This window comes from Schistocerca piceifrons, chromosome 7 (assembly GCF_021461385.2).
Source record: "Schistocerca piceifrons isolate TAMUIC-IGC-003096 chromosome 7, iqSchPice1.1, whole genome shotgun sequence".
Lineage (NCBI taxonomy): Eukaryota > Metazoa > Arthropoda > Insecta > Orthoptera > Acrididae > Schistocerca > Schistocerca piceifrons.
The window spans coordinates 192,053,120-192,068,566 of NC_060144.1; the positions used below are offsets into that span (position 1 = coordinate 192,053,120).

At 38.9% G+C, this 15,447-nt stretch overlaps 2 protein-coding genes across 4 annotated transcripts in view; one reads left to right on the forward strand and one right to left on the reverse strand.

Moving 5' to 3' along the window:
* The window catches only part of LOC124805029 (GPI mannosyltransferase 2), a 256,187-nt gene that overhangs the window by 23,282 nt on the left and 217,458 nt on the right, over positions 1-15,447 (forward strand). The gene's annotated exons all lie outside the window — the stretch shown is intronic.
* The window catches only part of LOC124805028 (dual oxidase 2-like), a 250,335-nt gene that overhangs the window by 19,437 nt on the left and 215,451 nt on the right, over positions 1-15,447 (reverse strand). For both annotated transcript variants that reach the window (XM_047265439.1, XM_047265440.1), the window contains exon 30: positions 7,761-7,916. In XM_047265439.1, the coding sequence (XP_047121395.1) occupies positions 7,761-7,916 (156 nt within the window). The remainder of the gene's footprint in view (positions 1-7,760; positions 7,917-15,447) is intronic.

Sequence of the window (15,447 nt, forward strand, 5' to 3'; positions counted from 1 at the left end):
ATTCATTTGATCAAAGTAACAGATGGTACAAGCTGTTAATATTTCTCAGTGTGGGAGGCAATGTGATTCAAAATAAAACCTCAGAGAAGACGATATACTATTGCCTTCCTCCAATCTGTGAACCAATTTAACCGTTGATTAGTTAATGTGTTATGTTCGTTAAATCCCATAATGGAAAGCCTTCAGGGATGTGGATGAGTAAAATAATACCTTGACAGAAGCAGCCAATGCAGTCTCATTTTGTAAAGTATACTTACAACAGATTATGATTAGTACTAATCTGCATGTTAATAATTATGAGAATTACTTGTAATTACTTTATATAAATACTTTTTAAAGAGAAAAACAGCTACTCTTATATTAATCTGCTGCTGTTTTTATCTAATAATACAGATGTATGGTTTACTTCGCATAGATCACGAATCAGCTATGTATATACTGACTATTGCAATGCCTGTTCAGCACATATTTATGCAGAATTTAAATCCCTGAGTCCAAATATTATGATAAATTACAGGACTAGCTAGTGTGGTATTCTTATCTTGGGATCTTCTATTTTATGCCCTACGTCTGCTGGTAAGTCCCTATACACATTCACAGCAGAGTGTAAAACTCTGGTTTTATCCAAAAATACCGGGTGATCAAAAAGTCAGTATAAATTTAAAAACTTAATAAACCACGGAATAATGTAGATAGAGAGGTAAAAACAAAGTTCACAAAATGTCAGACAGATGGTGCTGGACAGCAAAACGCCAGTGACTGCGCATGACAATCGTGTATAAAAGGAGCTGTAATCAGAGAGAGAATCAGATGCACCAGCAATTGCAGCATGTTGACGTTACCTGAAAAGGCGCTTTTAGTGAAGCTGTATTATCAGAATGGGGAATGTGCTAGTTCAGCGTTAGGATCGTATCTCCATAGGAAGGGGATACGAACGGGTGAAGGTCCGTTGACAAATGCAGCTGTGGTGAGAATGATTTTGAAGTTCGAAGCCACGGGTTGTAAGACAATAGACCCCGTAGTGGCCGCCCGAGCACAAAATGCTGCTGAGACAGTTGAGGAATGGCACTGAGGCGTACCCTCTGATGCTATCCGTACAAAATCCATCGGCATCATGAACTGTTACCTGGCGATTTAGTGAAGCGGAGGGCATCTGCGGTGTGGGCGTTTCAAAAGATGGTTGGAGATGACGATTGGTTGAATAACGTGTTGTGGACTGACGAAGCTCATTTCACACTCCGAGGGTCTGTCAACGCCCACAACTGCAGAATTTGGGCTACCAAAAATCCTAGAACTGGTGTGGAAACTCCATTACATGACGAGAAAGTCACAGTATGGGTTGGATTTACCACATCTACCGTTATTGGGCCTTTTTTCTTCGAGGAAATGCATGATTCTGGTTTTATAACTGCTACCGTGATGGGTGAGAGGTACGCCGATATGTTACAGAATTGCATCATCCGCAGCCTGGCTGATAAACACCTGCTGGAACGTACGATGTTTATGCAGGATGGTGCTCCACCCCATATTGCTAGATGTGTGAAAAATCTCTTGCGTGCATCGTTTGGTGATGATCGTGTGCTCAGCCGCCACTTTCGTCATGCTTGGCCTCCCAGGTCCCCAGACCTCAGTCCGTGCGATTATTGGGTTTGGGGTTACCTGAAGTCGCAAGTGTATCATGATCGACAGACATCTCTAGCAATGCTGAAAGACAACATTCGACGCCAATGCCTCACCATAACTCTGGATATGCTTTACAGTGCTGTTCACAACATTATTCCTCGACTACAGCTATTGTTGAGGAATGATGGACATATTGAGCATTTCCTGTAAAGAACATCATCTTTGCTTTGTCTTACTTTGTTATGCTAATTATTGCTATTCTGATCATCTGTCGGGCATTTTTTGAACTTTTGTATTATTTTGGTTCTAATAAAACCCCATGTCATTACAAGCATGTGTGTCAATTTGTACCGCTCTATCTACATTATTCCGTGATTTATTCAGTTTTCAAATTTATACTGACTTTTTGATCACTCGGTATTCTATAATTTAGGAATGGAAGGAGAAGCGATATAGTAGAACCATTAACACTTGAGTTAAGAAGCTTGCATACATGGAAGAGACCTGGAGGGATTCAGATTGATTATATTATGGTAAGATAGATTTGACAAATTTAGAAAAAATTAAAATACAGTAAATAAAGCAGACGAAAGGAAATTTAAATGTCTAAAAATAAATTGACAGGAGGTGCAAGATGGGTAAGCGATATTACTAGAGGACAAATGTGACATTGTAGAAACATACATGGCTAAGCCCAGGTGGCAAACTAGTACTAACCAAAGGAGAGAAAGCTAAAAGGTTGAAGGAATTGTGGAAGTATATACAGGAGAAATGACTTGAAGACATTATTGCCACAAACTGTGTTGTGTGCATGGTAGAGGTGTGGTTAGCTGCATTGGGGAAACAATACATTTGGAAATGTTTTCGCTTTACGCCACATTGTGAATCCAAATGTGATAGAAGCTGACAAAATCTCATACGTGATGAAAGGAGTTGCAGAAGACATCTACCAAGCTATTTTGGTAAACATGTAACAGCAGCAGAGAAATTTGTCAAGTGGTGCCATCACATTGAGGTAATGAAACAGAAAAAACAGTACCAAAGAGGCATGAACAACTCACAATCATGGCCTCACCTCACATACATCAGGTAGTGAGAGAAGAGAAATACAGCAGTTTATGGCAGCCAAAAAGTCTGAGTATGCAAGGGATAGAAGCCATGAAAGTCCACTCCATATATCAGGAGGTAACAGGAAATGTTGAAGAAGAGATGTTTCAATATTTGGCACAAATCTCAATCCCCAGTTGAATACATCATGAATTGCGGACTCATTCAACTCCAACTTATGTCACGACTGTCAAATGGCATTCAGCATCTGACCAAAGCTGGGTCAATCAAATCTTGTGGCTAGTGTAATGTCCCACAGAAGAAATTATTTTTGGAGAACAGTGGACAACATTCATCCATTGTGGACAACCTGCACACGTTCTTTGCTACTTTAGAGAAAGCAAGTGTCTAATGACTATACTGCACCATCAGACATCAGCCGTCTCAACAGCTCTATTCACACCATTCAGCTGCAGACGATTGTAGTCTTAGCTGTGGGACGAAGTCAATCACTTTACCCTGGAGGAGTCCGCTCCCAAACGTGCTGCAGCTGTTCCCTGTTGCTGTACAGAGATAGCAGCCTCTTCCCTCACTGCTGAATTCAGGAAAACTATGTGAGGTGACCATATGTGGAGGCAAGGTTGCCATAGATGAAAATCCTCTATAGACGACATTTACCAAGATGTCAAGGAATCTCATTGATGGCATCATCAATGGCCAATCTCTCGATGCTCTAGTTCAGGGCTTTCTTCTTCTTCTTCTTCTTCTTCAATGTGGAATGCTTATCGTCACCAGCTAAGGACGGCTATGATGGTGATACGAAAGTGATTGTTCTGAAAATCTCACATGGGAGTTATGTCCAGCCAACAGAAACAAGTACAGCACGAATAACTAACAGTGACAGAACACAGCTGTTCGAATTCATCATTTTAACAGAATATAGTCATAATGTTATTCTTAGATGGGACTTGTTAGAAGCATCACAAGCAGGCAGAATGTGGAAGATCAGAGCTCCAAGTTGATTAAGCTATCCCAGCAAGCACACATAACGAAGATTGCTCTGGCAGTTGTTTGCTGTTGAAGCCATTGTTATTGCCAGCCGTCAAAGAGTTAAGTTCCTATCAGCAATCTAGATGCTCATTGAAACTGCTGGAGTCTTTGTTGATTGCAAAAAGCTACTCAGGCTCACAGAAGAAATCTACGTGCCAGTGATGATCATAAGCATTTTTGGTAGCCGAGGAAAGCTTTGGATTACTAACGCCGTTCGCTGCTACAACTCATCCCTAAAGGTATGTGAACAGAGACAGCCAAATCATCTCACAAAGAGCAGCTTAGTGCTTCACTACTACTAAAGAAAATTCAGTGAGGAAAGTACTGTTGAACTGCCAATAGGATCTGGGCCGACTGAGGAATAACATTGGCAATAGTTTGTGATGCATTCAAATCTGGAGTGGAGAAAACACAGACCAAGTGGCCCATGATAAAGCACATATCAACACTGGAGATATCCACCAATCAGCCGTTGTTTGTATAAGGTGTCATATGCTGAACGATAGATTATCCGGGAAGAAATAGAGAATATGGTGCAATGTCATATCATTGAATCGTCAACGTCCTTAGCCCTCTCCAGTGGTCATAATGGATGAGGATGGCACGACACATGGTGTTCCTGCATCAACTACAGGCAAGTAAACCACCATGAAAGAGTCCACCCATTTCCCTCCATTAATGACACCCTAGACCGATTGAAAGGAACACGCTATTTCTCAACTACGGATCTGCAGTCAGGCTATTGACAAATAAAGGTTGAAGAGGTGGGCTGTGGGAAGACTGCCTTCACAACAGCTGATGGCCTTAGAGAGTTCAAAGTTATGCAGGTAGGACCATATATTGCTCCAGCCACTTCCAAACGTGTGATGGACACTGCTTTGACATCTTAAATGGACGATGTGTGTTTGATATTTGGAAGACATTCTTTTCGAAAAACATTTGAACAACATGTAAGCTGGCTGACAACCTTTCAATATGTTCAGACAGCAAGCTTCTGCCTGAATGTGAAAAAGTGCCTCTTCATTGCCCAAGAAACAAAACTCTTGGCATGCCTAATTAATGGTGATGGATTCTGTTCCAATCCAGAGAAAATATGACCAGTCACAGATTTTCCAATCCTCAGCACATTGGTTAAGTGAGAACTTTTCTCAGGATGTACTCTTACTACCGATGATTCATATAGAAGTCCTGTACCAAGGAATGTCCCTTGGAAGAAGGATCTTTGTTTATAAGGTGATGCTAACATCTTCTCCAGAGAGTGTGGCGAGAATGTTGATACACAAATTCACATTGATGCTAGCAGTTATGGGCTAGGTACGATTCCAGAAGTTTAGAAATGTGCCAAAAATAAATTTAGAATAGCACATGCTTCGAGAGTACTGAGGCCGAGATGAACTGCTCTACTGCCATAAAGAGTACCTTGCAGTTGTTTGGACCAACAAGTTTCACATGTATTTGTGTGGCAAACCGTTCACCATTGTGATGGACAAATATACTCTGTGCTGGCTCATTATCCTGAATGATCTAGTGTTGTGACTGGCGAGATGGACACTGAAGTTTCAAGAGTATGATGTCACAGTGCTATATGAAAGCAGATGGAAACACAAGGGTGCTGACTGCCTTCCAAGGAATTTTTTGGCAGAATGTACCAGCATGGATGATGACTGCTATCACTGAATTGACATTGCTGATGAACAGAGACAAGATCAAGCATTGCTGAAACACAGTGAAACCTTTAAGAAGGAAGAACTGAGCAAACAACTCCTATTAATAAACAGGGCATTTTATGAGAGGGATTATGATCCAGTGGTGCTGAAATAATTGTCATCTCAGCTCATCTACGGCCAGCTATCCTGAAGTACATATTTTTATTGTACTGGCATTCACAGCCAAACTTTTGTGTGTTGGGGGAAAAAAAAAGAAAGAGAAAAAGGTGCTACAGTTTTAGATCCTTTATTAAAAACACAACTGGTTCCGTAATTTAAATTACATCAGGTGAAAATCTGAACAAAAGGAAGATACCATAAACAATACTATGCAAAGACCATATAATAGTGACAAAAAAGGTTCACAAGATTGAATGCTTACATTACAGCGGTAAAACCAGTTTTACAGTCCGATCCTAACACTTTCTTAAAATTTGGGAATTTTTCAAAAAGCAATAGTCATGGATTAAAAAGTGGCAATGAATCTGGAGCCTATGAACAAATGGAACAAGAGAAAAAGATTATAAAAAGCACCAGAAAGAGCAGATTTAATACTAAAAACTGAGTGATCTGTGCTGGATAAATAAGTCAAGGCAGAACTATAACTGAACCGGAAATATGTTCCTTAAACCTAACTTCAAAGGAGCTTCCAGTTTGGCCTATTTACTTAGTGGCAACCATCACAGAATGATGTAAACACTTGTCTTGTGCGCTTCTGTTTCATTGTTTGTATGTGTTTAAACCACTGCCCATTATTGCTAGGAATGAAATATCCTGGGATAATACCTTTTGTAGCCACTTGTGTGCCCATTCTATTTGAAACCGTTTCCACAGTATGGAGCCCTATGAAGAAACAGTCCTAGTGCCATTCCCCTGCATGGGAAGGAATTTAAATGAAATATCCTGTTGACCCTGGGCTGGGGCAGTCCTGAATGCTCCGTGGGTCACATGGGATTCACAAAGACTGACAGAACCAGGCGCAGGTATATCAGGTCAGGTGTTTACTGATCCATTAGGACACTGTGTGACCCCCTGTAAAAAAGGCCAATGAGTGGATGTATGTGTTACAGTTGCCTCCAAGGTAGCTGATACAAATTCCACCTGCAGCAGTGCTGTTCCATTGGCTTAGAACTGACCTCATGGGGAAATTTCCAAAGTTGACAAACTGGTATCGGTGGATAATCTGCACTGACTACTGCACCTGCTACACTGTGAGTGAAGCTGTGCCGACTGATGAAGCTTATGAGATTGCCAAGCTCCTAGTAGAAGACATCTCTTCCAAGCATGGAGCATTCTGGGACTAGCATCAGAGGTAATTTCATGTTGTGTCATCACCTATAGGAGGACCATCCACAGACAAATACAAAACTGAACACTTTAATAAGACATTGGTAGAGGAAAGTTGAATCAAGGCCCCAGGAGGATGCCATTCCCTCAGAATTATTGAATTCCTTGGGACAGCCAGCCATGACAAAACTGTTCTACCTGGTGTGCAAGATAACACGAGACACGTGAGTCATAATTTCAAAATGTTGACACACAGTATTTATAGAAGAATGGAAAAAACTGGTAGAAGCTGACCTCGGAGATGGTCATTTGACAGAAATATGAAAACACATGCAACAATACTGTCAGACTTACCTTGAAACATAAGTTAAAAAAAGGCAAAGAAGTGTTCATGGTATTTGTGGGTTTGGAGAAAGCTTTTGACAATGTTGAGTGGATTAAATTATTTGCAATTCTGAAGGTTTCTTGGATGAAATAGAGCACAAAATTATGCACAACTTGTACAGAAACCAGACTGCAGCTATAAAAGTTGAAGAGTGTGAAAGGGGAATGGAACAGTGGTTGAGAAGGGAGTGAGACAGGACTGTACCATCTCCCCAGTGTTATTCAGTCTCTACACTGATAAAGCGTTACATGAAACCGAGGACGAATTTGAAAAAGTAATTAAAGTTCAGGCAGGAGAAATAAAAACTTTGATGTTTGACGATGAAACTTTAATTTAGAGCCAGCAAATTAATTGGAAAAGGTGTGGCATGAAGAAAGAGATTGTACAATGAACATTAACAAAAATGAAAAATGGATAATAGAATGGTGTCAAATTAAATCTGGCAAAGCAGAGGTTATTTCATTCATGTGATAGTTGTAAATCACATTACTCCAAGGGACTATTTAGAAATTCTCCCATCCATTTGCTTTATTGAAATGTTAACACTAACACATTACAATAACCCAAGAAATTTTTCTATCTGACTGTTTGTCTGCTTAGTTATCACGTTCAGTGTTAACATGTGACCAGGCATGATGAATTGTAAATCATAGTTTACTTACCAGAAGAATAGTCCTGAGATCAAACTTGTGGTAGAATTGTGTTATGAAAATGTGTACAGACACAACATTACTGATGTCGGCATTCTCCACCTCTCTAATGATATCTACCAGCCATTCAAATTGTTTTTGTGTCTTTGTTATCCACAGAAAGTACACCTGCAATAAAAAGTCAATTTTGATGTTACTTGTTGATAACTGCTACAGAAGATCACATTTCAGATGTATTGTAAATAAGCTAATAGGTGTTCTGCATCACCACTCTAGAGGCTAGTTCACAATCTACACCTACATCGGCATCTACATCTACATATGTACTCTGCAAACTAGTGTGAGGTGCACGGCAGAGGGTGCATCCCATTGTACCAGTTATTAGGGATTCTTCGTGTTCCATTCACATATGGAGCACGGGAAGAATGATTGTTTGAATGCCTCTGTGCATGCAATAATTATTCTAATATTATCCTCATGATCCCTGTGAGTGATGTGTAGGGGATTGTAGTACATCCCTTGGGTAATTACTTAAAGCTGATTCTTGAAACTTTAACAGACTTTCTCGGGATAGTTTACATCTGTATACTGTTCGGTCAAGTAGCAAATGATATAGTAGGCCTAGTTAACAGCTAAACAACAAGTAAGCAAGCACACATTCACCCATGATTATACACCTTACAACAATGGTTATACTGGAAGAGGTGGAAGAAGATTGAAACAGTAAGGAAGAGAAAGAGACAGTGAGCATGAAAATGGATTAGCTAGAGAGATTTGCATGGAGCTTTCAATGTGTTTCTGAAAGACCTCTCAACTGATGACCCGAAAGAATACTTTTGAGAATGTCAGAAAAGTTGCTGCAATTTTCTATTAGAAAAATACTCATTGAAGAGAAGCCCTAACTGCAGAAAGTAAATTGTAGGAAGTGTTGTACCTTTTTGTGCAGAAGTGGTGTCCAGTTGAAAGACTTGCACAGAGCCAGTGAACCACATGAAATTATTATTATAACTATTTGTTTATTCTTTCGAGAAGTTTGTGATTCTAATTATGAAGTGTTGAAAGAGTCCATCAAGTTATGGTCTGAAAAACCATCTCATGGTTTTATGTATTTCTTTATTTTAATACAAAATATTTTTAAAATAATCATTGTAAGATAAAACAAAAAAGTTTTAAAACAAGACTTCATTACACATAAAATGCAATTGGGAGATTATCGGTTGTCATTTCTGAAGTGATGTCTGTTGGAGAATGTTCAGAGTTCAGTGATGAATGGGAAGCAAGTGGTTCAGTGACACAAATGAGAAATGTAGATACGTTTCATTATATCTTGACACTACTTCTTCTGAGTATGGAGTAGTCTGATAATGCAATGCTTTTACTTGCAGATGAGGGGAATCTCTCTCCGTGCTCAATGCACTTTCAGTGGAATTGTTGTTTTCTTGTCTTGGAGCATAAGGTCAAGGCAAATCCATCGAAGTGTGGCTGATAATCTCCATTCTGTATTGCCCAATGGAGTCTTGTAATCTATGAGGGGGGACCCAAAAGCAACCGGAATCGTAATGCTGCACATTGTGTACTTGTAGTAGCAGGTTGCGCCACCAGAGGGTTATAGTAGGAGCTCTGCTGAGTCATTCTGCCACGCGGCATCACCCAACAGTGAGAAGTGTGGTTCCTTTGGCAGTTCTTTGAGTGTGCACACAGTGCAGACGTGGCACGAGGAAATGGCTAGTTCTTACGAACAACATGCAGCAGTGAAGTTTTGTTTCTTGCTTGGCAAGAACGCAGCAGAAACTGTTGCGATGATTCAGACAGCCTACAAAGACCATGCTCTTAGTAAAACGCAAGTGTACGAATGGTTTTCTTGGTTTAAAAAGTGAGAAATGGTGGTTGAAGATCAGCCCCGTTCCGGTCGACCTTCAACTGCTCGAAGCGAAGACAACATTGACAAAATCCGTGATCTCATCAGTGAAGATCAACGCAGGACAATCGACCAACTCGAGAACTTGTCCGAGTTGTCCTGGAGCTCATCTTGACCATCGATTTGAGGATGCGAAGAGTGGCAGCAAAATTCGTGCCGAAGCTTCTTGCCAGAGATCAAAGGGATCGTCGCGTTCAAGTCTGTCTTGAAATGAAGGACGCGTTCAAAGATGATCCACATTCTCTCAACAAAATCATTACAGGGGATGAGTCATGGTGCTCTGGGTATGATCCAGAAAGTAAACAACAGTCATGACAATGGAAGTCACCTGGCTTGCCTCGACCAAAAAAAGCTCGACAAGTGAAATCGAATGTGAAAACGAAATTGGTCTGTTTTTTACATCAAAGGGACCATACACTCTGAATTTGTCCCTGAAAAGCAGACAGTAAACCAACAATTCTATTTGGAGGTTATGAAACGGCTTTGCAGGAGTTTGGGAGTTTGTCGCGAAAACGTCCGGCTTTATGGGAGTCTGGCATGTGGTTCCTGCATCACGACAATGCTCCCGCGCACACGGCTCTCAGCGTTCGCCAGTTTTTGGTCCCAACGAAGACGACTACCTTGACCCACGCGCCCTATTCGCCAGATTTAGCACCTTCAAACTTCTTTCTATTCCCGAGGATGAAAAGAGATTTGAGAGGGAAGAGTTTTGCAGATGTGGAAGACGTAAAACGCAATGTCATGAAAGTACTAGCAGGTATCAAAGAGGACGAATTTAAAAGGTGCTTCAAACACTGGAATGAACGTTTGGACAAGTGTATTAATGCTAATGGAGAGTACTTTGAAGGAGATTAAGGTTGTATTTGAAACCAATAAAGTATATGCTTTCTAGAAAGAAATTCCGGTTATTTTTGGGTCACCCCTTGTATGCTGTCAGTGAATCCTGTTTACATATAGTTCCATGTGTTTTTGGACTTTCAAAGCCAATAGCCATGGCAATTACTTTAGTCAGAGGGGAACATGTTTTCCGAGCACATCAAACTCTGTTTCTTGTGACAAAAAATTTTGAAGTTTTTAATTTTCTGTTTAATCTCCTTCTCATGGAGCCCTGGTATTCACATTAACTTTTACAGCTCTGCGATAGTGGCTTCTTTTGCTGTGTTATTTTTGTACATTGGACATTCCACATTACACAAACACTTGTGTTCCATGTAAAGAGAAACAAACTTAACATTGTATTGTCACTCAGTCATGTTGCTGAGCCACTAGAAACATGACTGAAAATAGAGTGGAACAAAGACAGATAATACTGCATGCTACTGAACAAACTGTATTTACGTGTCCAGTTGCACGCCAGTGGTGATCTGGGATGGGGGAACCTACTTGACTGGCTACGATTTAACATACTGGATCGGGCCAGCTAAACTGTTTTATTTACCAAATTTACTAAACCATGTTGTTCATTAAATTGCGTAACACTTGATTAAATTACTGGCCTAGTGTGAACCAGCCTTATGGGACAGTAATATGTATAAATTTGTGTATATTATCAGACTCGTCTCCTGGAAGATTTTCCCAAAATTATGTTAAGTTCTCTTTTTTTGTATTTTCTTCCAGTTATATATGATGTTGTCTTTTTTAAAAGTTATATAATATATGGATACTGTTTGTAAGTTATTGTGTAGATTCTTTCTGTTGTAGTATTTCTATGTAGATATTTTTGTATTTGTATCAAGTTGTTGGCAGTATGGTTCAACAAAATAAAATTGAATAGAGAAATGAAAGTATGATAAGCGTGCAAAAAAACCCTTGTCTACAACTCTACACGATTAGAGACAATTCTAAAACGAAACAAGCTGGGTCCAGCATCTTGATATGTTTAGCTGTGAGTTAACTCAATTTTATTTTGCTAACTGGCCAGAATCCAAGGAATTGTACAGCACTAATTTAGAATATAAGGCATAGTCCTTATCAATTCAGGCAGGCTAGGAAAAAATCTTACGTAGTCTCGAATGTTATTGAATTTAGCATATGTTAAAATGAAGGACTAAGTAAGGAACACTTTTTTTCCCTCCAAAATAATTTCTGCTCAGAGATACAGCCCTCCAAAGATGTCACTGCGTATACCATTTTGAGGATGCAAATTTTGGAAAAAAATTTGAAAATGCTGTATCTTTGGAACAGGTCTAAGTGTTTAGTTGGTTTTTTTATTTGAAAGATAATTGTTTTATGGTTACAACGAAATCCTCTATTTCGACGTACCTCTCAAAGTTCTTTTACTGTAGCATTCTGAACTTTTTTATAATTTATGGAAATTCTGTTTTTTTCTTCCAAAAATTCCAATCCATACAATTTTGATTGTTTTTTTTCTGTTGATTAGTGCCATATAGTTCTACATTTCCCTGAAAAGGAGAGCTTCCACTTTTAGGTTGAACAGGTCTTATAAACAATTGAAATTTTTGCCATGGATAAAACCTGTTTTAGTACCACATTATCACATAACAGGCTCATAAAAATCTAAACCTAGCCTTATTTAACATAATTTTAGTTTAGAAAGATGAGTAAGATACTCTTTTTTCAAACATTTTTAAATGGTTCCAGAATTTATGAGAAAGGTCGAAAGACTTTTTCAATTTATATAACTTCTGTGTACTCTGTTTTGTACTGAAATAAGCCAGTGTTCCACTGATTCAGTATTCTTCTTTGGTATAGAGTGATGCCTTCCCGTTGAACCAATAAGAACTGGAGCACTTACAATCTTTAAAACATTGTGAACAGGAAGTGAGCACTGATGGTGGTGTTGCTGGCTTTCAGCTGGAAATCTATATCCAGCAGCTGGTCTATATGGTAGCATAAAATTCACTACAGTTTTGTTTAACTTACAACTGGTTTCTATAATCTCTGCAATCCACCGATCAATCATACACAAGCCACAAACATCCCCCTTCTCAGGTTGTGAATCTGAATATTATTCTGCTGTTTCTGAGGTATTGGCCGAACGAACAAAATTTCTTCTTTCTTCCTTTCACAGGAGTAGTTTGCTTGGACCATTCTTTTTTTCTGCTCACAGAATTCCTTGATTTCCTCCATGGACAAAAGAACGAGGGCTGTGGATGTGTAAGATTTCATGACTCTTGTAAAATCTTCAGCATTCTGAATCACAGCTGTATTTGGTCTGGAAAGATTGTTTTCTAGGATTATGTTGTGTAGCATGGTGCTTCAGCAGGCCTCCTACATCATCACAAGGCCCCTTCCTGTGGCCAGTAGCACTGTATATCCAGTCAGTTGGCACAAGTGACTTAGTCAATTCAAACAGCTAGTAACGATTTTTAAAATGACTAGGAGCACCGTCAGAAATAATGATGCACTTCTCTGCCCTTGTTTGCAGTTGAAGAATTTTGCGCATTGCTAGCAAAGCATGTGCTGAGTCATGTCCAGTGTCATCACTTATAACTGCAATACTTGTAGTCTTATTTTGAAAATGTTACCCCTGTAAAAATTGAAACCTGGTCATTACTCCAATGATGCCCTTGTTCTTCTTGTGGGAGAATTACAGACCAGTTCTCAACGAACTCACAGTGAAGCACTAAACATAGTTCTTCAGCCTTTACACACCCTTTCACTTCTGCAATGTGTTGTTGCAATTTCTTCAGATGCTGGTATGTTACTGCTTTCACTGACCATTTACCAAGTTCATCAATGAAACTGTCAAAGGAAACAGCTTTCTTAATTAGTTTATTTTCCTCCCATGTCTCGTATGTAATTTCTGCAGAGTTATCTGCAACGTCTTCCAGGCCAAATGTCTGTAAAGACAGTCCTCCCTTTCCAGGGCAGTCACCACATTCTTGAAACAAACAAGTCTGTCGCTTTGTCACAGACTACTAATGACTTCACATGCCCAACCAAGGTGTCATATGTCACGTGATCCAGTTAATTCTTCAAAGTTACCACACGAAGATCAAAATTTGCGCAGTTTTACGTCATGGTGCATAAAATTTTAATCTTCCAATATGTGAAGTTGTACAGTTGCTCTTATAAATTGCAAAAGTTTCTCTGATACTGCGAGTCATGTACCTCTTCACTGTCACAACTTTTTGACTTTCAACTGTTACGGTTATAGTGTCTGTCTGAACTTGACCTGCTTCTACAGGATGACCATAATAGGGATCTGGTCTTCCAAAGACTCCTTTTACAGATCTCACATTTATTGATTTGTCTACCATGTACTTTGATATTGATGGAATGTGGTTCAAAATTGTTTTCTTTGAAAATGTCTGTGGAATAATAATTAAAACTGTTGTATGCACAATATTCAACAGCTGAATTTATACTTGTGAAAAATTCCTGGCAAGAGGTGCAAGAGTTCTTTGGTTAATTTTCTTCTGAAGATGGAATTTCTACGTTGAAGAGTATTGTTAGTTTTGCTGTAGTGTATTTATTCACAGCTTTAATAATTTCTCTGTGCTTTCTTGGTGCATAGAGCTTATCACTCGACTTCATTGACCACAGTTTCTTAACAGAACTTAACACCTACCTCTGTAGTGGACTGATTCAGGATATTCAATTCTTCCTCTGTGGATGCAAAATCTACATCATCTGCACCATAGGAGGCTTCACCTTGTTTAGATACTATCATTGTTGTTATTCTGTCAAAACATTTAGAACACAAAAAGTTGTAACTAGAAACATCTTCACTTTGAAACAGTGTCTTCAAATGAGAACACTTATTCCCAACCTGAACAAAGACTGTTTTTTTGTTTGTCTTATATATCACTCTTTTATGGATATGCAAATAGTCAGCACACTTCACTCTCCTATGGCCCAGTCAGAAGACATTTCAAATAGTCCTTTTCACAAAACACACTGCAACTGTGTGAACTGGCAAATTCCCCACAAAAACACATTACTCGCTGGATGATCTCAGATTTCTTAGAAGCCTCTTCAGTAAACACATTAACATGTAACAACTAAAATACAGAAACCTGCAATGAACAACCACGACAAAGAAAGTGTAAGAAATATCTACAACAAAGAAAATGATAAGAAATAACTGCAACAAGGACAATAGAAATAAACATTGTAACAAAGAAATTAGTAAGAAACAGCTTCAGTGAAGACATACATTACCTTCGAAAGAAAAAAAAAATATTTTTTAAAATAAAACTTGTCCAACTTAAAAGTGGAAGCTATCATTTATAATATAGTACTACATAGTACTAATCGACAATCTGGATTGGCATTAAAACATTTTTTTCTCTAAATTATAAAAAGAAAATTCAAAAGGTGACAGGAAAATAACTTTGACAGATATGTCCAAAAGGAGGATACTATTGTAATCATAAAGCAATTCTCTTTCAAATCAAAAAACTCTTAACAAAATACCTAGAACTGTTACAGAGAACAGCATTTTAAAAATTTTTCCAAAATTCGCATCTTCAAAATGGTGTTTGCAGTGTCATCTTTGGAGGTCTGTATCTCAGGGCAGGAATTTTTTGGAGGAAACAAAAAAGAAGTGTGTTTTTACAAACTCCTGAATTTTAACATATGTCAAATTCAATAGCATCTGAGACTATGAAGGTAACCCCCCCCCCCCCCCCCCCCCCCCCCCCCTCCCCTCTCCCATCTGATGTGCCACAACCATTAATGTCTAATTCTGGTTCCAGCATTTCATTTTTTTTTACGTTTGAAACTACATGTTATGAGTCTTACTGGGTTTAAGATGCAAACTATTTGCTGTGACTCAGTGATAGGCCTGTTCAGCTATTGTATGGACTGTATGCA